General features: G+C 41.2%; 2 protein-coding genes across 5 annotated transcripts; one reads left to right on the plus strand and one right to left on the minus strand.

The window, feature by feature from the left end:
• The first annotated feature begins 202 nt into the window (after positions 1–202).
• On the plus strand, positions 203–9,444 carry gpsm2 (G protein signaling modulator 2). 3 transcript variants are annotated; one of them, XM_061044533.1, is made up of 16 exons: positions 203–426; positions 1,193–1,231; positions 2,877–3,203; positions 5,319–5,540; positions 5,626–5,761; positions 5,870–6,009; positions 6,108–6,231; positions 6,330–6,445; positions 6,553–6,708; positions 6,794–6,902; positions 7,034–7,163; positions 7,253–7,329; positions 7,509–7,697; positions 7,824–7,983; positions 8,078–8,268; positions 8,402–9,444. In XM_061044533.1, the coding sequence occupies exons 3-16, from the start codon at positions 3,139–3,141 to the stop codon at positions 8,576–8,578; spliced, it is 1,992 nt and encodes a 663-aa protein (XP_060900516.1). In that variant the 5' UTR covers positions 203–426; positions 1,193–1,231; positions 2,877–3,138; the 3' UTR covers positions 8,579–9,444. The 3 variants fall into 3 exon arrangements, with proteins under 3 accessions (XP_060900516.1, XP_060900517.1, XP_060900518.1); XM_061044534.1 differs by lacking the exon at positions 2,877–3,203 and having other exon boundaries at positions 204–426; XM_061044535.1 differs by lacking the exons at positions 1,193–1,231; positions 2,877–3,203 and having other exon boundaries at positions 204–426.
• On the minus strand, positions 9,261–22,043 carry wdr47a (WD repeat domain 47a). Of its 2 annotated transcripts, none has more exons than XM_061044532.1 (17): positions 21,858–22,043; positions 20,147–20,316; positions 19,720–19,803; positions 19,469–19,553; positions 18,541–18,672; positions 17,976–18,152; positions 17,326–17,837; positions 17,081–17,198; positions 15,410–15,591; positions 14,433–14,678; positions 14,294–14,354; positions 13,574–13,731; positions 13,125–13,291; positions 12,853–13,023; positions 12,622–12,753; positions 12,256–12,474; positions 9,261–10,760 (listed from the first exon to the last, which is right to left on the minus strand). In XM_061044532.1, the coding sequence occupies exons 2-17, from the start codon at positions 20,302–20,304 to the stop codon at positions 10,618–10,620; spliced, it is 2,745 nt and encodes a 914-aa protein (XP_060900515.1). In that variant the 5' UTR covers positions 20,305–20,316; positions 21,858–22,043; the 3' UTR covers positions 9,261–10,617. The 2 variants fall into 2 exon arrangements, with proteins under 2 accessions (XP_060900515.1, XP_060900513.1); XM_061044530.1 differs by having other exon boundaries at positions 13,125–13,294; positions 21,858–22,042.
• Positions 22,044–23,818: the final 1,775 nt, after the last annotated feature.

Below are 23,818 nucleotides of genomic sequence, written 5' to 3' on the forward strand. Positions count from 1 at the left end.
TTTACACAGCGGCTCTCATTATTATTTGTTTGTTGATACTCTGCGATTAAATGGTGTAAAAGTTTCATTCACTGCCTTTTGCCCATCAGGTCCTGTCGTAGCACGTCATCTCTTTTCTATTCAAATCTGGTGGTCCAATGACTGTTATTCTAGGCGTGGCTATTTTTGAATTCCATCCTCTGATTGGCTAGTTGGCGAAAAACACAATACGCTTTGAGAAGCCACAAGGGAATTTCGTCTACCTCGCCGAAGTTATAAAAAGTTTAACAATAGGGGAAGGATAATGAAGTTTAACATATAGTACAGTTCGTCACGAAATTAAACACTTGTTTCATTTTTCGAAACGGAGCTATGTTTTTATTCTTGTAGAGAAATTAAAAAAAAAGAAGAGGACAAGTCACCATTGTTCGAACTGGATCGTCCAACGTAAGTTTAGAAGCTAACACGCTAGCTTGCTAATCATTTTGCTGGATGTGATTCTTTGAGCTTAAAACTCATGAATACACTGCCCGAGGTTGTGTTTCCTCCGGCTGGAGTAAAGACGTCTTACCGTAGTGCCATTCATGAAAGTGTTTACAATCCTGTCATTCAGGTCCCTCATGTTGGAGTAAATCAAGTTAATTAAATTAAGAACGGGTTGTTTACATGAAGCTAAAATGTTCGTAAGAATCACTGACATACTGTTTGTTGTAGCGTTTTAACCCTTACTATGTGAACAAAGTACTTGCACAGATTTAATTTCAGATACTTGCACTAACTTTAATGTGCATGTCAGATCATTAGTAATGCATCTTCATAGAGCATTGTACCTCTTCTATCGGACACGGACATGGATCACTCAAACCTTTAATGTATGGCATATGTTTACTCTGTAGTGTGTACGAGGTGTGCTTATAAAAAAAATGTCTTAATTCAAAGTTATTCTTTTTGTTTTAGGTTGTTTTAAAACATGGCTTTGTCTTCCTTTTCTGAATGTTGGGAGAACCTGGTTTGATGTGTACATCAGTATTTGGGCACTTTTACCCAATTAACTGGCAACTGAGTGTATATCAACTTTAGTTCTGTATCTCTGAAGTTAACTTTATTTAATGTCATCTCAAATCTATGTCACAGTCTTCATTTATGTTCTGAGGGAAAATACACAAATGCTCATACTTAAATGTAAGTAAGTCCTGGTCACTTTTCTTTGCAGACTCTCAAGATATCCTGTCCCTGTCAGGAAGAGTTACCGGTCAGTATTCTAGTACTCAGTAGTTGTTTCTTTTGTTTTGTTTTGGAGCAGGCTTTTCCTGGCTCATAGTGTAATACTTAGATGTGTTTCCATATTTAGATTTTGCTCTCAGTAGTAGTTGTAACAGGGCTTCAATGGGCTCTAAGTACCAAGAAAACAAATCAAATCTTCTTTGTGTTTAAGATGAAATCATGTCCTGTTTGGACTCAAAGAGTCATTGATGACCTGTTGTGACACTGTCATTAAGAAACAACCTCGCGTTTCCTATGATGCACCTTTTTAGTCATGAATCACTTCGTGCTGCTAAACGCTTGTTCGTGCCCACAGTAGGTTTGTGAGCAGAGTAAGTCTCTCTTTAACACACCCAGTTGGCATGCAAAGGTGGAAAAGGCTTCGCCAAAAGTGGCACAAATCGGTGATTATATAATAATCTGCAGAAACATGCACCGCACAGACTCCAAAAGCCCTGGGCTTAAGTTTGTGTTGAAGGCTGTTCACATTCACATAGCAGCAGGAAGAACAGACGAGAAGATTTCAACATACCCATACCAGGTTTATTTCACAACGCCTGACGAAGCACAAGTACTCAACAGTTATGGACAGTGAATTTCCAAAAGCTTTATTTATTTATTTTATGCATGGGTTACTTTTAGATACACACTTTTGAACTCTTAAATATCAGAAGACAGAAAACTCTTTTTACAAAAACACCAACAGGTCCTCATAATTGCATTTTTTTTAAGAGGCCTTAAAACTATCCGTTATCCCCTTAATGCGAGGTATTAGATTTCTAAAGGTTGATTGTTTTCATGGAAGAATCTTTCCAGTTTTAGTCTTTGTTCAACAATTATTATTATTTGTCTGTGCTGCATGTTGAAGACCAGTTTTTCTCTGCAACATCTAGATTTAGAAAAGTGTACAATCATTTAAATGTATGTTTATAAGTCAGTACCATGTATCAAAGAAAGCTTTACATGCTCACAGACACACTAGACTTTATGTCACATCTTTGTTGTTATCCCATAATACTTCCATATATAGTTCACAAAGTTTAAATTGGTTAAAATTTATAAGTGTGCCCCATTTAACATTTGATGTGTGTGTTGGGAGGGATTGCTGAGTTCAACTTGGGGGACTAATGGGTGTGGTTTGTATGACCTCATGGAGAAATGAGCTAATGGTTGGCTCTGGTCTTTATTTCTTGCAGTTTATCTTATCCATATTCTTCTAAGTAAGCATCCTTCTTGCTTATCACTCTCCTTTCCTCTGGTGGAAGTAACAAGCACACAGTTGTTTTGCTATTTTCCATAGCCAACTCTTAATTTGGTGATCTTTGCAACAGGTTGCTGCTGGTTGCTCTTCCTCTGGATATTATGCTTTTTCTGCCATCTCTGCTTGCATAGGTTACATTCTGTTGCGTCATAGCTTGCTCAGCTTGGAGCCGCTTTAATGCACACACTTTTCTGAGAATGAAACGAGTCTTCATCTTAGAGTGACAGCATGTCTGTGTTGACCCCATCAATTCCTACTCTATCTGCCGGTCCCGTCTGCCCCACTTGTGCGCGCTGCTGTTTGGTTGGTGTTGCCATGGCAGCCCCTGGCCAGAACGAGGCTTCACATACAGCATCTTGTGTTCTCTTCACAGAGGGCAGCTGACGAGAGTGAGGGGCAGTGACGCAAAACACACAGTATACGAAAGCAGCGGTGCGGACTGACGCTCAGGACTCTGCAGCTCTGTCTTACACTTAACGGGGTTACCTTCCCTTGTCAGCATCTTGCAGAGGGACACAGTGGTTAGCCTCCTCTTGACCCAAAGTTTTTTTTTTCTTTCTATTGGCTCTTGTTTTATAAACGCAGCCATTTTTTCGGGAACCAGACTGGGATTTTCCCTCATATTATGCACAGCAATGGATACAAGTGGCTCAGTGGTTAGCACAGGAGCTGAGGAGCAGTCCTTTCATGTCCGCTACAGGTAGGCATTTCTCCTCTCAACTTAAACTGTGTTGTCTCTTAGTTTCTCTGTTTTTCTTGCTAGTTCTAGAAGCAGTATGAGTGAATTATTTTTTATAAACAGCAAAAAAAAACAAGTTACATTTATAATTGTTCCAATGCTTCTCATATAAAATTTGTCAACATAGGTTTGACTAACTTGGTGTTACTTTGTTAATGAAGTGATAATTTAATATAGCATTGTAAATTGAAGCCAAAGAGGATTTGAGTGATAAGCCCTTTACAAAAGGCTTATTGTGAGTTTGTTGACTAAAGGCAGGTGAGTTCCCTCCTCCAAAAAGGGCATCTGCCAGCTGCCCCTACATACCCAGGTAAAAAGCTCTGGGAACAGGTGTGACCTGTCAAACTTAGAAAGACCAGCTCCAGGAGGCTTCAATATTTAACAAGGCCTGAAAAATTCATCACTGCTGCCCTTGTTTTTTCTCCACACGTATCCAACTTATTTGGATAGAGTTTGTATCTGCTTTAGGATGTCTGTTTTTAATCATGAATACTACTGTTCTGGATGTTTATCATCAATGATTTGATTCCATTAGACCTCACGCCCTCACCTTAGCAGTCTGCTTGTGTCCGACACGTCTAATAAAGCTTCTTAGCACTCGATTACTCTGTAATCTGCTGGTTGCACATTCTTCAACTGTAATCTCAGGTGACCAGGTCAGACGAGAGAGCTCGAAAAAAGCGGATTAGGATGGAAATTGCTGATGGAGCAGTTTCCACGCTTGCATGAATGGGAGAGTTTAATTCTGTGATCACACCACTTGTGTCACCTTGAACGTTTGCCAACTGGTGATATGACGTCAGAAGAGGAATTTATTTCATATTAGAAGGAATGCTGGTTTTTGTAACCTGTTAGATGCCTCTCAGATGTTCCATGTGCTGTTGTTGTTTTGAGACGCCAAAAGCCAGCAGGTAGGCTACCATTTGCTGCAGCTACTTTTCCTTTAGACAAGTAAACAAGGAGTAATCGTACCTAATTTAAGAGTGATGATGACATGAGTTTTATCACTTATTCAGAAGTCCATGTTAACCTTTGTTTACAAGTCATAGCCTTGCCAGGGGTGAAACAGGCTCCTTCTGTTTGTTTTTGACAGTTTTGTAGCACACTATAGACTTTTCTAAACTTTTTTTTTCTCGTGAGGATTGGAGACTAAATTGCTACTTTATGTCAGTGTTTGAGTCTCTTTTTTTTTTTTTTTTTTAGAGCTTTCAGACAAACTTTGGTAGCTAAAGGAGTAAATCTTGTGATAAACAAACTGAATGGACTTTGTGCGAAGCTGGTCTCGCCCCAACAATACAGTTTCCGGTGAAACAAAAGTTGGCAGACTAACAAGTAAACAGAGGTGCACAGTACAAACATGTGGCCTAATCTGAAGATAATTCATCTGCAGATAAACCACCGCCCATTGTTTGACACTCTTTTCATCTGGTCTTGACACGTCTGAGACAAACTATCTTGTGATTCTACAGGGCTTGATTCTTAACTTCCATTTCTTAATACATAGGTTGTTTCTATATCTAAAAGATTTTTAACAGAAAGTCACATCTCAATCTTTGGAGCATCTGTGCGCAGATAAACTAAATTGAGTGGTCCCTACTGCAACAGTAAACTATTATTAAGATACAGGAATGTTTTTTAGGGTATATCTTATTTCTAATCAAGGTTAATAAACTTTGGTATACCTTTCTAACCAGTCTTTCTTTTATGTCCACTGTACTGTGAAAGAAACCCACTTTCTCGTCTGAGGTATGTCTAAAGGATGTGACGATAACAAACAAACCCCAGTTTGAGCCATTGTTCTCTGTGGGCGAAAGGAAGTAACTAAACAACATTCCCTGTAGAAAGCTTTTTCACTTAGAAAGAGGATATGGATTTAGTTCTCTGGATGTGAGTGGAGTCGCTCAGTCGGCTGCAGCTTTCAGCCAGAAAAGATCTACTACCACAACGTCTTTATTGTTGGTCTTTAGTTATTATGTTTGGTAGCTATTAAATAGTTTGGTGCTGCTCAGTAAGCTTTTTTTTTCAGTTCAAACAGCAGCTTGTTAGTAGAGGCTGATTCTTTTCTGTCTGCTGTAGGATGGAGGTGTCCTGCCTGGAACTGGCGTTGGAGGGTGAGCGGCTCTGTAAGGTGGGCGACTACAGGGCAGGGGTCTCCTTCTTTGAGGCTGCCATCCAGGTGGGCACGGAGGACCTGCAGGTGCTCAGTGCCATCTACAGCCAGCTTGGGAATGCCTACTTCCATTTGCATGACTACGCCAAGGCCCTGGAGTTCCACCGGCACGACCTCACACTCACCAGGTCAGACCTGCAAGAGAGCCCCACCGAACCATGCTGACAGATTATTATTATATTCATAATAACTAACACACCATGCTTTGTTTAGGACAATTAATGACCTGCCTGGAGAGGCCAAAGCAAGTGGAAACCTTGGCAACACGTTGAAGGTGCTGGGGCGGTTTGACGAGGCTGTGGTTTGCTGTCAGAGACACTTGGACATAGCAAGAGACATCAATGACAAGGTGAGGCAGCAGAATGTAAAAGCACATCAATGCATTCAGTGAAGTGTTCTGTTTTTGGGGGGCATCATCACCTTCAGCACTGATGTTTTTCTCCTGGATTTGTGTCAGGTGGGTCAGGCGCGAGCTCTTTATAACTTTGGAAACGTGTACCATGCCAAAGGAAAAAGTATTTGTTGGAGTGGAGCCGAGCCCGGAGATTTCCCCGAGGAGGTCATGACAGCACTGAGGAAGGCGGCAGAGTACTACGAGTGAGTGATTGTACAGTGTTCTGCTGGGTGACATTTCTTTTCTTCTGTTATCCACTCAATATACAGTAACATGTGACTGTACACATTTGTGTTTTCAGGGCAAACTTGGCGATAGTAAAGGAGCTCGGGGATAGAGCTGCACAGGGTCGAACATATGGCAACCTCGGCAACACGCACTACTTGTTGGGGAACTTTGGTAAAGCTGTAGCTTCTCACGATCAGGTGTGGTATAGAAGGCGTATTTCCAAAGTGTAAACATTGTCTTCTTTTATTCTATCAGATGTGATCATATATGTTTTTTTATCTCTGTTTTTGTGCAGCGCTTGCTCATAGCTAAGGAGTTTGGCGACCGCTCGGCAGAGAGACGGGCTTACTGCAACCTAGGGAACGCCTACATCTTTTTGGGGGATTTTGAAGTGGCAGCTGAGCATTATAAGTAAGCTACAGCCCACACTTTCATCTCCCAAAAGTATCTCCTGTGGCATCAATGAATCCATGGGCTAACACTGCAGCCTGTCTTTGAAATGTTTGTTTGTTTGTCAGGAGGACTCTGCAGCTGGCGAGGCAGCTGAAGGACCGAGCTGTGGAGGCTCAGGCCTGCTACAGTCTAGGTAACACCTACACACTGCTCCAGGATTATGAACGGGCCATAGACTACCACCTGAAACACCTCATCATAGCTCAGGACCTCAATGACAGGTACACACTCATTCAAGATTGGATCAATAATTCATGCACATGTTTCAGAAGCTTTAATTATTTCCTTCCTCTGTTTATGATGCAGGATCGGAGAGGGCCGTGCATGTTGGAGTCTTGGAAACGCTCACACTGCGCTGGGGAACCATGACCAGGCCATGCACTTTGCTGAGAAACACCTGGAGATCTGTAAAGATGTAAATGATGGCTGTGGAAATCATAATCTAAGCTGTTTACTTTCAAAGCTGAACATAAGGGAAAATAAATTGTTCAGTCGTACAGTTCATCTAATTGTTTTAGTGTTTTTGTTCTGTTTTGTTCTTCCTAGACTGGAGACAGGAGCGGGGAGCTGACAGCTCGTATGAATGTATCTGATCTCCAGACGGTTCTGGGTCTGAGTTATAGCACAAATAACTCCACAATGTCAGAGAATAAGGACATAGACTACAACCTGCATGGTGTGTTGGTCAACTTAGAAGTTATTTAAATTTGAAGCCTTAAGTCTGTTTTTATCTGTATAGTTGTTTTAACATTGTTTGTGTGTTAGGAGCGAGGCCCAGGATGAGCCGAAGACACAGCATGGAGAACCTTCAGCTGATGAAACTCACTCCAGACAAGATAAATGTAAGAACATCTCATCCCCCCCCCCCCCAATCTCGAAGCGGACCTTCTGAAACATGTTCACATCATGTTCTATCACAAGCTGGATCCTTTAAACTCTCCAAGATTGACTTTTCTTCTTATCCTCTTGTCTTCTGTTTCCTCCTGAACTGTGATAACTAATCCATTCATGTGTGTTGAAGGGTCAGAAGTGGAACAGTGACATCCTGACCAAACAATCCAAACCCTCCCTGGCTAAGGCCTCCTCCAAGCTGTTCTTTGTCAACCGTCTGCGTGGGAAGAAGTACAAGACTGGTGGCTCCAATAAAGTCCTCCAGGACACCAGCAACACCCTGGACACCAGCCAGAGTCTCACACAGGGACCACAGAAGGTACACAGTGCAGGGCTGATAACAAAACACAGACATACACATGCCAGATCTGGTTTAGTCTCCTACAGTTGTCATAAGACCAGATCAATTCATATTCCTTTTCTTCCCGTTTTTGTGCTTTTTTAGCGACTCAGTCCCGACACACTTGGTGACGAGGGATTCTTTGACCTGTTGAGCCGTTTCCAGAGCAACCGCATGGATGACCAACGCTGCTCAATACAGGATAAGGGCAGCAGGTTGTCATTGAATAGTGGTCCAGAGTCGCCTCCCACAGCTATCAGGAAATGTAAGTCCATGCATTTTATGCTCAAATGTTCCACAAACAAAATAAGTGAAATAAAATGACATCAGCAGAAACTTAATTCTTTTAAACTCTGTAGCTAAATCTGAGTCTGGGAACGTCTCGGGAATCCCAGGCCGGCGGTTAGAGGAGTCATCGGCAGCAGGAGGAAGCCTGCCCGGCCTCAGACTGCATCAAAACAGCAACCAGGCGGTGCTTAGTCACCTGATGGCCAATGCGGACAACACTGAGCCTGACGACAACTTCTTCGATATGCTTGTCAAATGCCAGGTACGATCCAAAATACGTACATGGCTAGCAAAGTCTAACTGATAATATATCCTGCCAATCCTTTTATATTCAATGCAAACATAACATCCAAAAACATCGGAATCTGACACTCTCTCTCCTTAACCTCCACCAGGGCTCCCGTTTGGATGACCAGCGCTGCGCCCCTCCTCCTCCTCCAGTCCGAGGGCCCACTGTCCCAGACGAGGACTTCTTCAGCCTTATCATGCGCTCTCAGGCCAAACGGATGGATGAACAGCGTGTGACTCTGCCTTCAGCATCAAATGCTACAGCCAGGCCCGACTCCAACTAAACTCAGCACTACAGAGAGACACAGGTTGTTTTTTTTATGAACACATTACGGTGTGGAAAACTTTGATGGCCAGTGGATGGTCACTCAGAGTAGTGTGTCTCTTGACCTTTGTCCTTCTGGACAGAACAAAGCACTGTCAGCGTTATGTGTAGTCAACAGTATGGAAAAAATCTCAAACCGTACAAGGACTTGTTTTGCAAAGCTTGCACAACACCAACAAACTCTCAGTAATTTCAGGGACAAAACTGTTTTTTTAGTCTTGTGTGTCATAAATCTGTTCTTCTTCAAATGCATTTCACCTGTTGTGTATTTTTCAATACACAATGCATTTATGATTTTATTTATTGTACTTTTAATGATTGTTTTAAATTTTGTTAACTGCCGTCCCACAACAAAATGTAGTTGTACCACTGTGGTGTCGAAATCAGTGTGGACACACAGGTACAGCACTCTTTCCATGTGTTTATATGTGAGGGGTTTGTTTTTTTTGTCACCATGGCCAGGAAAGGGAAGAGGTATTTTAATAAGCAAACTGTTTGATAAAAGAATGAATTCAACCCATGTACAGACCAGATGATATTTTGTACAACATTCTTCAATGAGGAATAAAGCCTCATTTGGAAAAGAATCTTGTTTGACTATTTAAAAGTTTTTTTTCTAACCCAAAACAATCAAGATACAGTTTGTGTAAAAGACACTTTATTGAATGTACCAGCAGTCAGACTAGAGTTAGCTTGAATCAGTTTAAGTCACTTTTAAAAACAAGAAATAGAAAGGCTAAATACAAGAGCCACTAGCATTTAAAACATACTAATAATAACTGTACATACATGAACATAACTGAAATAAATACATCTATGTACGAATTAGTTTGGCCTTCTTTGTTAAAACAATATATACTATACATTAACATAAAAAGTTAAATATGCATCTTAGTAAGTAAATCAATGTTAAGAGACAAAGTGCGCATGTTAAACACAAGAAAAGAATATGAATGCCCCAAAATACTGTTTCAAAAATAAATATCCAAACACCCGTTCTTCCACTCAGGTTCCATTGTGCACATGGCAGGACCCTTGTTATGGGCAAAGACTGCCCCCTACTGGTGTTATATCATTACAGCAGTAGACAAACCAAAGCTTTATGGACACTGAAAAATGCCAGGGCTCAACCACAAATTACACTTTTTTCCCCATTTGATGTCGACATTATCACAATTTTCCTTTGCAAGCAAGCCATTGCAAGACATGAACAGGTTCACTGCAGCAACACTGATCTCAAATTTGAAACGAATGCACAAGCTAATTTATACATTTTGAGTAGTAACGTAGTTAACAATAGACATCAGTACATTATCCCACAGGGAAGCAACAACTGACCCATCGAGAGATAGAACGACTTCCACAGATTCAGCCTCCTGATGGGAAAAGTTTGTGACCGACACACTGAAAATGTATATTTTACACCATAAAGTCGACTCTTCCTTTTACCAAACAATAGCAGCATAACATCAGATGTAAGAAAAAACTATATGCAAAAGAAGGAGGAATGTAGGACTTCTCAAAATGAGCTCACAAAGTTTGATCTTGAAAAAAGGACCATGTTATCCTTTTTTAAAATGTTTTTTTCTTTTACATTTTTTGTAATGGAAACTCAAGGAAGGCACCATCATGAACATGTTTTGTCTAACCTCGACCACTCTTCATTAAAAAGTACATGCAGCAACTGAATGGAGTGTAAAGGGAGTCAGGGATGATGACCTGATGAAGTGACAGTGAGAATAATTAATAAGATGAACGCTTGATGTGAGGAATGTTTAAAAAAAAAAAAGGAAAACATGCAACATGTGCTTTTGATGTGTCAAAAGTTTGTTTCCATTTGGTTTCCTACAGACTGCAAGGGTAGGCTCATTCTCCTGTTTGTGTGTTCATGTATGTGTATTTTTTAGGCTGCTAAGTGTCCATGGTGTGACAGTGTAGGAGGAGCAGTGTTGTTTTAGTTAGATCATAGAGACTGGTGTGTGTGTGTGTGTGTTTGTGTTACGGGTTGTGTGTCCAGAGTGTGACAGTGCGGTCAGCTGAGGATGAGAGGAAGGACAGGTCCTGCGTGTGCCATCGACACTGAATCACCTTGTCGCCGTGCTCTCCCACCACAGTCACAGGCAGCTGTTTGGTCAGGTCACCTGAAAATAGAAGAAATATGAAGACACACACGCAGGTTAAGAAGAAGACAAACTATCTTTATCCCAGAGGGGAAATACAGTCGCTCTCTTATTGAACACACTTCACACACGACCCCGTTGTGTTGGGGGTCTGGTGCCTTTCTCAAAGGCACCTTGGCAGTGAACGGGCAACTAATCCAAATCCTCTGGTCCATGCCAGGACTTGAACTAACCATCCCCCAGTTTTCAACCCAAGACTGAGCTCCTGCTGTCCCACAATGCAAGTTTAACAACATGACACACACAAAATCAATCCTGGTCTCACAGAGGATTAAAAAGTGTTTTAGTTGTTGTTTAAGACATCAGGGATCATGACATCATAATTAATATAGAAGTATTGACACCCAGTTCAAGTAGATAAGTGACTTAAAATCACCAAACTTTCCATCATCATCATCTTCTTCTTCCTCTATTTCTCATTGGTAGAGCCATTTCAATACAGGAAAACAACACTTAGTAAATATTGCTCTGTACTTACTAAGTATATTATGTCCATTCATTGCTACAATGTACATGGGTGTCAAATACAGGGAATGTGATGAAACAACGCAGGTTTCAGATACATTTTCAGCACTTTCCACAGGTTGCCCCTGTAGCTTCCTGTTTATTCTAGGAATATAAATACTGGAAATAATCTTATTCTGGAATGTTAATTAACTAATCATTATGTACTTTCTGTTAATAATAAATAAATAAATGTAAAAAAAAAAATACAGTTAATATGTAGCTACTGCCAGCAGTTTAGATGAGCATTAATACTGAAAATGAGTAAACAGCCAGCCTCGCTGAGCACATGTAAACTAAATAAGCAGGATAAGAATAAGCAATGCTGTTTCTTTAATGATTAAAGAAACAGCATTGCTTATTCTTATCCTGCTTATTTAATAGGTACCGATTAAAGTTTTACCGATTAAAGTTTAATCGGTACCAAAAAAAAGATACATTCCTGTTTAATTGTTGCTTATGTCTAAAAATAAATCTTGTGAATAATGAAGTCCTGCAGTCTAATCAGCATCATGAGACTTCAGGAAGTGACTGCCCAAGCCAAGAAATAGTTCAGCCCCCCCCCCCCCCCCCCCCATACCAGAACCAGTTACTTTCTACTTGGAGTCTAATTAAAGTTGTTTTAATGAAGAAGTCAAAATGCCCACAGCACAAAGTTGACATCTTAACATTTCTTATTTTGTCTGACCAACAGTTAAATACCAGTAACACCTTTTTACAATGATGTGAAAAGAGAATCATTCATACAATAACCTTCAGGTTTGATTCACAGCCAGAAAGATGAAACCTGCATTTATTAGATTGAATGGAAAACAAGTATCCCAACTACTCCCAGCTTAAAGGTATCTTTGTCTCTGTGTACATAAGCTGAAACCTGCACCACTGTATGTATAACCAGCCAGTTAGCTCTGCTGTTATCTGCTGAATGAACGTGTCAGAAGGTGAGACTTACCTTGGAGGTTGGTGACCATGACCTTTGTGTCGTAGGAGCCGGTGAGCAGGTAGTGTGCACCGGGGGAGAACCTGACAGAGCGCACATCGCTGCTGTGTGGCCGGTACACCTGGACAGTTCGTCCTCCTCTGATGTCATACAGCATGCATGCACTGTCTTCCTGTCCTGTTGCTAGGAGACGGCCACTTGGATCGACTGCTACTGTGGCAACAGGACTGCCTGTTGAAAAAAACATTCTCAGTACTGTCCAAGAGTAATAAAATTCAATATGAAAATAAAATAAGAACTTCACTTCTGGTGTAATAAGTGTTTTATTCAGAGTTCTAATAAGAAGACAGAAGTGTAATGACAGGAAATGAGCCCTACCTGAGCCATGGAAAGCAGTCCCCACTACTCTAACACAGCTGGGCACCCTGAGGTCCCAGAAACGCACAGTCTTGTCTTGAGAGCCTGAGGCGATCATCCAGCCTCCCCATGTGTACAGAGACAGAATGTGACCTGAACAACAAAATGACACGTTTCACACCTCTCAGAGGAAATCTTTGCTTTTTCACTCTTTGACATGAGTTCAGAAGGAGGACAGGTGGATGAACGTACCTGTGTGTCCGCTGAGGGCGTGCAGACCCTGTCCTCTCTGACAGTCGGTGGTGTAGATGTTACAGTCTCCAGCTCCAGCGCTGATCAAGATGGCTCCTCCGCTCTCTGGACCCTCCATGAAGGCCAGGTCTCTGATGGTGCCGTCATGCATGCTGAACTCCAGGTCTGGACCTGAGGGACACAAAGACACAGACAAAACTCTTGTGAGATCTTCGTATGCTCGGACACTTACAATTAAGACTGTCTTCATGCTCTAATGCGGGTTGTCTCACCTGTAGCGTTGCTCGTCTCAGCACTAAAAGGAACCACTTTGACATATTTGTCGTTGGAGCCTGTTGCCAGCAGCTGTCCACAGTGACTCCAGGCCACACAGTAGATTGATCCTTTGTGGTGTTTGTTCCTCTTGAAGCGGACAACCGGCTGTTTTATTGGACCTGTACTGCTGTGAAGAAAAGAAAAAAGAGAGAAGCTGAGTTGTCAGACAGTTTTTCAAAGTAAAGCAGTCAACTTCATGCTAATAAGAAAAAACATAAAGACAGATTTAATACTTAATCTGAAAGTGATGCAAACATTTTCAGTCCCACTCAACGTAGCCTGAATTGTTCTGTCTATTTTGTTGTTGACTGTTTCATACTGTCTCTTGTGCATTGATGTTTGTTGCTGAGAGATCCCTAAAATCAGGAGCCTTTCATTTAGCCCTTATTTTGATTGTCCATGTTACCTTGGGTCTATAGTTTCTGGGTAAGCGCAGACGCGTAGAGTTTTGGAGTTGGATCCCACAGCGTAGAGCGCTCCAGACGGGTGAAAGGCGACAGCTCGAACAGCCTGAGTGTCTTCCAGGGTATGCACAGGTACAAACAGGTCTTTTGTCTTCTCACCCTGGTGACACACATGCACACACACAGAGACACACACACACACACACACACACACACACACACACACACACACACACACACACACACACACACACACACACACACACACACACACACACACACACACACACACACACACACACACACACACACACACACACACACACACACACACACACACACACACACACACACACACACACACACACACACACACACACACACACACACACACACACACACACACACACACACACACACACACACACACACACACACACACACACACACACACACACACATATACACATATATATATATATATATAAGACAACTCATTGCCACACAGATGTGTTATGATTATTAGTAGAATGTATTTTTATATTCTCTAACCTAAGACATCCCAACAAACATACCATCCAAGCTTAAACTGTAATAATCAGATTAGTTTAACTAGCATGCTGAGGTAGGAATGAGTTAGAACAGGTCTAATAATCGTTTTCATTCAAATCTAGTGAGTGGTTAAATTTTTGCTTGGGGAACATCTTGTGTCTATTGTTTACCTCTTTACTTCTGGTTAAAGAGCTCGGAGAGTCGTCTTGTTGACCTTTGTTTTTCTGCTCACTGCAAAAAAAAACAGAGTAACCGTCAAATACAACTGAGCATGAATGAACTGTGATATAACAACTAAAGAATTCTTACCTCTGTGAGATGACCGGGGACTCATCAGGGGGCTGGACTGCACGCCCCCCCACTGTGTGTTGTGGGGTGCTGCTGAGCACCCCTCCCCCTCGGGTACTGTTGTGCTCGGGAGTCCCAGATGGAGGGTTGTTATTGTCCTCAGAGGTGGGCGGGTTCCCGTTGCCATTACACTGCTGGGCCAGAGATTTCACCTCTTCCCCCATGTTCTCCATCCCAACGTTGAGCTCCTCCAGCTTCTGGATAGACCTGACGAGACACACAGAGACATTTATTGTAACATTAAAGCATTCTTTTATCCACTCCTTAAGAGGATTTTCTTTTACTTGAATCGATTTCAAACTAATTCTACTTTTGCATACAGACTGTCAAAATACAAACTGTGGTTGCAGGCTAGTCAAATGTATTACAAAAAAATCTATAACTTCAAAGGACAAAGAAAGCTGAAGTAGTGATGTCATTATGCACAGCTTCCCTTGTGAATAATGCAGAGTATACAGAGACAGGGAGGACTGGAGAAACTCTCATGGGACAAATCAAAGCGCCATTGTCCTCCTTTCAGAGGAGCAAAAATGAACACATCTCACATGTTTTTTGTTGTTCTCATAAACTCACTATTGGGTGCTATTTTCTAGTTAAGTCTGGTTGTAACATTATGTATAATTAACACACAAGTCCCATGGTGTGATGTGATGTAGCTGATAACCACAGATGGCTTAGTGTGGACTGGAGGAGGGCATTTGGAGGGGGGGGGGGGGTTGTCATGCAGGGAAAGCCACCTGGGACTCATAATTATCAGGGACGGGAACATGTCTGCTTGTCAGACAGCTGCTCCTCTTTTGTGTGCAAGATATTAAAAACCAAACAGTAATTAGCAAGCTGCACCGGAGCCACCATAACCAGGCAGACAGCTTTAATGCATTGACTAGTTCAAACTACAAGAGAGGCTAACATTTCATAAATCTCAAGTATGTGTGTACCTGTTGAGAAACTTCTCCGTCAGGCTGTTCTGCATGTCGCTGGGCGGAGGATCCTGCTGGACCCCGCCCTCCAGCAGCATCTGTTGGTACAATTGCCTCTGCTGCTGCTTCTGCTCCAGGTGCTGCTGCACGCGAAGACGCTGCCGATAGAACTCCTCGTACTTCTCCGTTGAGTCGCGAAGCTTCGGATTGAAGATAAAAAAATAAACTTCCATGTCATTATTTTTTAAATTATTTTAAGCATTATGTTCAGATGAACTGGGTTAGGGTTAGGGTCTTCGGTCAGTTTAGGTATCAGAGGATGAAGGAGTACATGTCTGAATGTAAGAGCAGAGGACAGGTTTCCTCTCTGTCCTCTGCTTCCTGTCCTGGCTCTCTGACATGATTGTTCAGGAGAAGGAGGAAGCTCTAAAAAAAGGATTGGAGGGCAGACAGAAAAACAAGAGAGGGAACGAGCGTGACAGTGAGATCATAGAAGCCCCAAAGTCTGCTTCTGTTTCTAGCCTCTTTATGTGTCTCCAGGGTGACGAGGAAGGCTGAATGAAGCACTAACTTCACACCAAGCTGCAAAAGGGGGCCCAGAATAGACAGCATGAGACAGACAGGAACAGATACTGTGTTAACACTGTGTTTACAGGCAACATGAGGGCAGTAATGACTCATTGTTGTGCTCCTGGGACTTCTGTGTCCCTTCTGACCAAATCCCACTGGACTTCTCTTCAACTGTTTTTTTTTCTTAAGAGATGCATGGTATAAATTATAATAACTTTGTAAAGATAAATAAATTAAAACAGAAATAAGACTCATTTTCAATATAAAGCCTCTTTTTGTTCAAAAAAGTAGCTATTAGCAGTTCCTGTTTGCAATGTAATCATAGCTAAACCTAAATCACTAGAATGCCCTTCATAACAAGGAAACCTGAAAGCAAGATTATTCCCATTTATGTCTTAAGTAACAAGGAGCTTTTTGTATGATTTCTAAGCTGATTTATGGACTTAAGTTTGCAATGGACATTTGAGATAATGACACCTTTTGAGTTAGGAATAGACATTGAATCGAAAAAAAACATGGGTATCATGTCTTAGAACTCACTGGAATGATGCCCAAAAGGAGTTTAAAAAAACTTGAGGGTTAAACTACAATAACTTGCAGCACAAGCATCTATCTGACCCCTCCTTAAACCTGAAGCCGTTTCTTTGCTTCACAACTCTTCCTTGTTGTTGGACTCTTTGTGTCATTTTTAATACTCACATCACACATTGTATAAAACTTCTGCTTCATTTCCTACTAAATGTATTATATGAGGTTTCCTACGTTAATGTGCAAACAACACATTAAAATACAAAAGCTATCTCCTCCAAGCACAACAATTTGAAAGATATGATGATATGATTAAAGTCTACCAAAAGACAAGACAGCCAACAATCCAAAACAAACTCTTTTAACAGTCAAGCTTGACAGAGACTACGCTGCAACTCTTGCAGAGGGATGAGTCAGACCCGCAGCGTACTGAATATTTTTAATTGGAACTGGACTAAATATAGACTTCAACAGAAGGCAACACCCAGAGAGAAAAGAAAACAATGCAGAGACAGAACAAATTAAAGCACTTGTTCAGCAATGTGTGATATAAAACAGGTCTAACAAGTCAAAAAACAAGAAAAGGTCTACCTCGTTCCCATCAGCAGTGCCAGCTGGGGGAGCCTCCTCGCCCGGGGCTGGGGCAGGACGAAGATTCTGAGCTCCACCTGAACTCAGCATCTTATCTACAGGTGTGTCTGTCCTTGACCTTGGAAGAAAAGCAAATTAACAGATAATGCGACAGGATTTTGTACTCAACAAAAGTGTCAAAACATCTATGGAGCGTGCTCCAGTTGTAGCTTAGGATGAAAATGATGGGACTGTTAAACTCTCACGTTTCAGGGGATTCCTCAAAGATGCTGTGGCAGTCGGAGCTCTCCATCATCAGACTCCTGCTCAGGTTCGGTGCTCCCGCTCCGGGGTAGTGGAAGTTTGCAAATGAGTGAGACATGGGAGAAACGCCTTTACCCGGGGCCACCTCCCCACCACTTGCTCTCTTATCCTGACCGGACAGCCCGTAGGACAACCCGTCCAGTGCTGGGTTCAAGGAGCGGGACATGTAGGTATCAGCGGACTGTGGGCGTCGGAGCGGGGAGGAGGGGTATGGAGACAGTTTACTGATGAGCGGGGTGAGGAGGTCGGCGTAGCCAGTCTTTGCAGGCTTGACCAAGCGGTCCACGTGGATGTTAAGTTGCTTCTGTTCGAAGGCGCAGGAGAAGACGGTGTGGGCGAGATTCTGCATCCAGGAGAGCAGGGAGAGGTCCAGGTCGTCGCAGCCGTTACCGCATAGCATGTCGACACCCATGAGCACCTCGCTCTCTGTGATCTCCTCACCTGTCGCCTTACTCTTCACATTAAAGAAATCAAGATTTTTATCTTCTGCATATCAGTACAGCCAGCCATCTGTTAGGTAGTTATCAACAAGTCAGACGTCCAAAATCAGTTTAGAACACATTTATGTATGTTTAGTGTTAGTCGCTCAAACCTGGCAGAACTCCACACAGCACTCATAGAGGACTCCTTTGAGGAGCAGCTGGAAGAGTCTGTCCCTGCTGGCCTTGAAGCCGGCCTCACTCAACTTCCTGTCAGCAGGGATGAACTCTGCTACCATAGTGCAGGCCTCCTCAAAGCACTGCACCCTCGCCGTGCTCGGGTTCCAATCCTGATGGAGCAAAGAAATAAGGAGTCAACATGAGGGTAGTAAACATATAAATAGATATATAGATAGATAGATAGATAGATAGATAGACTGTATTGTCTGTCCCAACAGAGACAGAAATTCTCCTTTGACAAGGCTCGAACAATAAACACAACTTACATTAAAAACAGAAAGTGCAGTACATTAAAAGAGGACTTAAAAACAACAGTTTCTAAAAAAGGGGGGTCTATTTGATTTTGTTCAGAATGGTTATTGCAATTATGGGAATGAAATAAACAATTGAACAAAAACACACAGGTGTTTTTTTTTTTTTTTAAGCGACTTGGTGAAACTTGTTAAATTGTCTCAACGACTGAAATATTTCCCCTTTAATTGATTTCAAATGCCTTGCCTTGAACTCGGCGTGGTTTGTGAGGCGAGGCAGCGTGAGGAGCAGACACAGTTTGCTGTAGTCGTCTTTAGAGGGACAGAACTCCTCCAGGGCATGGAGACCCTTGACTGCTTCCTGCATGGTGAACTCCAGCTAAAGAAAAACATGACAAAGATATTAGTATGTACATGGACATTTCTCTCAGACCAGCAGAGGGAGAACAAAAAAATGTTCCTCTTGCATCTAGTTTTGCAAGCGTCACAGATGACTTTGAGATGTCAGAGGGACAAAAAAAAAAAAAGATCAACTTCCAAGCTAGCATGATCAGAATCGGGAAATGAGCTTTAAAAAAAGCTCTATTTTCTCTAATGCACTATATGCAAATGTCTGTAATTTTCAGCAAGACTATTTTTGATAGACGCTGTTCTATTTGATCCACAAGCCATTGCCTTTTGGTCGTTTCATCTGTGCACAGCATATCACAGGTAGTAAACACATGCTCTTATAAGAATACACTACAGAGTCACACACATACTGTACAGCCTAATCCAGATCAGTCGTAGACCGCAGAGTGGCCAATACCAACATCACTCGTTGCATGCAAATGTTGGTCACATGCACACACACCACCTGCCTCCTCCTCTCTTTATATCAGAGAGGTTGTGAAGCTTGTTAATATAACATGCAGCAGGTTAGTGGTTTCAACCAACACAATTCAAAAAACACAGTTTTCTTCTCCTCCAGTCTTCGAGATTTAACCTTTTTTTTTTTTTTTTTTACTGCCATGACAACCAGTGACAGTCAGTGGGAAGACAAAGCAGCACTGTTACAATATCTATTCATAAGAAAGACACTTTACGACTGTGTTGTTACTCTGGAGGCTAAAAGACCAAAAAAGAAAAATACAGATAATTAGTTGATTTAAGACCATGAGGTGCTGTTTACTTACATGCAGGGGCTCATCCTCTGCAGATATGGCGTTGTTCACACACAGAGCCTCCAGAAACTTCTGCTTGAGGATGATGTAACGAAACCTGAGACGTCACAGACGATGTTAGGAACCGTGGCACAAAAGCTTTTCAGTGCTGATGCTGTTTGTGTCTAACTTTGCTCCAGTACACAACATCATCATACACCTCAACCAAAGAAATCTAATAAATGCAAGTTAAAAAAAATAATTAATAGTGAGAATGAACACACCTTTTTCCGTCAAACTTATCCATGCACTCCAAAGGCTGAATGAACTGCAAGACCTCATCCCATTGACCATCAAGAACCAGTTGCCTGAAAGAGAAACAGTTCATTTCAAATACAAAGACAATGCATTGAAGGAAAATGAAAATGCCCCACAAATGTGCAAACTCATATGACTGTTAATGTCCACATAACAGCTTAGAAACCACCTTTTTGTTGTAATAACTTTGAATAAAGGTGTAGAACGACAGGCAGAGTAGAACTACATAAAACACACTGTTAGCTTTAGCTGAGCAGCAGTTAGTTTGACACATCTCAAGCTGTAGAGGACATGATGTTCAGTGTTAGTATGCAGCTTTTTGGAGGTGGAATCTGAGATGTCAGCGTCTAAACTATGTGGTGGTTGCAGGGGGTTACTGTTGAGCTCATCTACCTGAGGAAGAGCATGTCGTCTGAGTAGAGCCCATTGATGACGCCGCTCTCCTTCTCCAGAGCCAGCATGCTGATGTGCAACTTTCTGGAGTTGAGAAAGTCCAGGATCACCTTGATGATCTCCACCTCCTTCACATTAATGGTTTCCTCCGCTGTCATGGTGACGACGGACTGCAGACGACAAGGGCATGTGAGCAAATCACTGATATTACTGAACACATGACATTTTTTTCTTTTTAACATTGAAACACCCAAAGTAACTGAAACAGACTTTTAAGCAGATGATGAAGGGGCTCTGGATCAACTTTATCTACCAAACAGCTGTGCCACATTGTGATAAAACAACCCGAGATAGAATTTCACATGTCTACGTTGGCCAGAGTAGTTATCTGATATCTAAGAAATCTGATGATATGTTTGATTTTCAAATACAAACGTTTAGTCAAATGTAAATAATTTTTTTGAATTTTGCTTATTATTACGTCTATTTTTTTCTTCTCCCTCTGGACTTGTGCAAATGGGTGGCATGGAAAGGATTAAAAGGCGATGCTGATTCTAGTTTTGATCTTGATGATAACCATAAAATCCCTAAAAAAAAGTCTTCACGAGAATTCAGCTCATCAGGTAGGATTTTGCTTTCACAACATGCTTGATTCCTAACACATGATTCTGAAATATTTGCCACATCTTGAATCATATCGATACACGGAAATGATCCTTATAGCTATGTTATCGATATCAGCAAACTTGACTGGCAATATTGGCCATTTTCTCTTGCAGAAAGCATCTAAAGTGCACGGAAAACATCTGCAAAGAACAGAATCTAAAGTGCCCTGTGAACCTGACAGTACTGAACAGTATTGTCTTTTTTTTTACTGACAACTATTTGTGAAGTCAGAAGGCATGGTCCCTTATCCCACTGTACTGCTCCTGATCTGTAAAGTTTAACTTTTGAAGATCAAAGGTGTCAAACCAAACAGCACATCAGTCCCTGTTGTGATGTGCAACAAACCCTTGTTGGCATGTTCAACCCACTCAAAGACTTCACAGTAAAATGATGGCTTGAGAATAAGACTTTCTTGAAGTTAGTTTCTTCAGAAAAACCCGTCCTCTATCGTGAAAAAAACATGAGTTTACAAAAAAAGGATAATAATTTAGAGATTGTTGCATCATGAAGACAGTACCTCTGGTGCAGGTATGTATCTTACTTTGACATGATACACAATCCACATGTTGTGTTAACAGAGGGGAGAGAGTCATTTCTTTATCCTTTGTCGTGACAGTAGTAAGCCTTACACACAAACACAACATCTAGATGTGTGAGGTTGACAATGTTTCCACCAGCAGCTATCAAACAAGTATGAAAGCAAGACTTCCTTGCTTACAAGCATCAGAGACAGGATCACTGCAGTCCTGCTAAGCTAGCATGAGAGATGGTTAGCTAATAACACTGGCACCAAGTCAAACAGTGTAAGAAGCTTAGGCTACTTGTTAGCAGTATAAGGCTTCTGAATATAGCGAGCGGATTATAGAAAACAATCTAGTTACAGGAAAAAGCTCATACAAAGCTGGCTAATTTAACGCTGGGCGGCTGGAGGCTAGACAGGCCGAGGGGAGTGAGGCATCATCCGCTAGTTAGCTGTCCGGGCGGGGTGCGCACTGACAGCTTTCCCCAACAACAACAACATAAATCTGCTTCTAACAATGCTTACCTGTGTCTAAAAATACATGAAAACAAATCCCCGGGTGTTTCCGTGCCGCTGACAGACGCTGTCAAGACGGTACCGCTCGGTATAGTGAGGGCTGGTTGTGTTGCCTGGTTGTCCCTCCCTCCTTGTCTCAATGTGTCCCCTCCTTGCTGGATCTTTCTGCGCTGCTCCTCTGCGGTCTGCTGCTGCTGCCCAGCCCTGCCTGCTGCCTGCCCGCCGCCTGCTGCCTGCAGGAGCACCGCCTCCATACATCCTCCAGACACTTCACATCAGCAGCACCTTGAACAACATGTTAGCAGCAAAGTACTTAATACTGACTGAGAACATTAAAAAAAAAAAAAAAAAAAAAAACAGGCGTACCCGTAAACTAAAATAGAGGGCCTTTAATATTCATGTGCATTGAATCCTTATTGTCTGACAAAATTTGTCAAAATAGTCAAAGGAAATGTAATGTATATGTTGTGCTTTCTTTCCCTGAATAATAATCAATGGCATTGCATTTGAAGAAAGAAATGGACAGTTTATCCACCTCTTACATCAGAAAGGTCCAAAGATACAGGAATGAATCGCAGTAGATGCAGGGTATGGAGGACGAGATCTGACAGAAGTATAAATAAATGTATAAATAAATGTATAAATAAATACTGGAATAAAAAAATAAAAAAATAAATAAAACAAATAAATAAATAATTAAATGCGTGAATAAATAAATAAAAACTGGAAAATAATTGGGACATAAATAATTAAATGTCTTAAATTTATTTCTACATTTATTTATTTCCACATTTATTTATTTCCACATTTATTTATTTCTACATTTATTTATTTCCATATTTATTTATTTATACATTTATTTATTTATTTATACTTCTGTCAGATCTCATCCTCCATAGCAGGGAGGGGCCCAGGGAGAAAGACATGTAGGCTACCTGACACAGAGTTTCGTTCTGAGGCTCGACCTGAACTCACAATGCTCTCTGTGTCTCTGTAAACCCGTAGATTGAGTGGATTTAGCTGCAGTAAGATCTCATATTAGTACATGCAACTTTGACAATATTTGGACAAGAGACTGGGACTGGAGATGAGTGAGGGATTAGCACACTGAAGGTTGCCACACCCTAAAACATACTCTATTTTTTTATTGCCTATTTTAAATTGGACATGATTTACAAAGTAAGCAGGAGGCTGTATTCAAGAATACCGACGACTAAAAAGGCAACAAATGAATTGTTTATTCTTTCGCATTCAGTGCAGATGTATCTGCTGGAAATGCAAAAGGATTAAAAATAGGAAGGAATAGATCAATTGGAGCTTACACTTTGGTCAGTTTTGGAGAATAATACAGATAAAAACTGATTGGAACTGATTTTTGAAGAAAAAAACAACATTAAACTTAATATCTCAACTGGCATACATTTTTTTTAACTAATCCCTAAATGTAATCATTATGAAAAACACAGGGCTCATGACTTTTTAACAATTGAAAATAACATCCCATTGGCCAAACAGTTTCAGAATTTTAGCTATGTATCAGACACACTTAACCATAAACATTTGTCCTACATTTCACCTGTTATAGGAATTTGTTCTACAGACAAATAAATCAAGTTTATGGCCAAAACAGAGGACTTTCTCAATTACTCATTTTTAAATGTAATAGTCTGAAGTCTTTAGTATTTAGTGTCTGCAGCAGTAAAGCCTCGTTAGTCGGGACAAAAATACACGAGCACCAAAACAGACAATGACTTTGTTTATAATGAAAACAAAAGTATTGTCTGATGTGCAGAGTAAGCTGATTTTCAGTTTGCTGATGTTCTGTTTATGCAAAGAGATGTAATAATGACGGCAAAACAAAGTGGGTAGATAATATTGAACTCTTATTTAACTTTGAAAAGATAAAGACAATAGGTTGGTTTTTATTACATCAGACATGTTTAAATAATTGATCATGAACAATCGGTTGA

Source organism: Labrus mixtus, chromosome 8 (assembly GCF_963584025.1).
Source record: "Labrus mixtus chromosome 8, fLabMix1.1, whole genome shotgun sequence".
Lineage (NCBI taxonomy): Eukaryota > Metazoa > Chordata > Actinopteri > Labriformes > Labridae > Labrus > Labrus mixtus.

Coding starts and splice junctions, on each gene's coding strand:
- wdr47a (XM_061044530.1), bottom strand. CDS start 20,304: ATGACAGCGGAGGAAACCATTAATGTGAAGGAGGTGGAGATCATCAAG. Junction 18,673..19,468: donor CAGAGGATGAGCCCCTGCAT/GTAAGTAAACAG, acceptor GTTTTTCTTTAG/CTGGAGTTCACCATGCAGGA. Junction 13,732..14,293: donor CTTTAACCAGAAGTAAAGAG/GTAAACAATAGA, acceptor GTGTGTCACCAG/GGTGAGAAGACAAAAGACCT.
- gpsm2 (XM_061044533.1), top strand. CDS start 3,139: ATGGATACAAGTGGCTCAGTGGTTAGCACAGGAGCTGAGGAGCAGTCC. Junction 6,709..6,793: donor GCTCAGGACCTCAATGACAG/GTACACACTCAT, acceptor TTTATGATGCAG/GATCGGAGAGGGCCGTGCAT. Junction 8,269..8,401: donor ATATGCTTGTCAAATGCCAG/GTACGATCCAAA, acceptor AACCTCCACCAG/GGCTCCCGTTTGGATGACCA.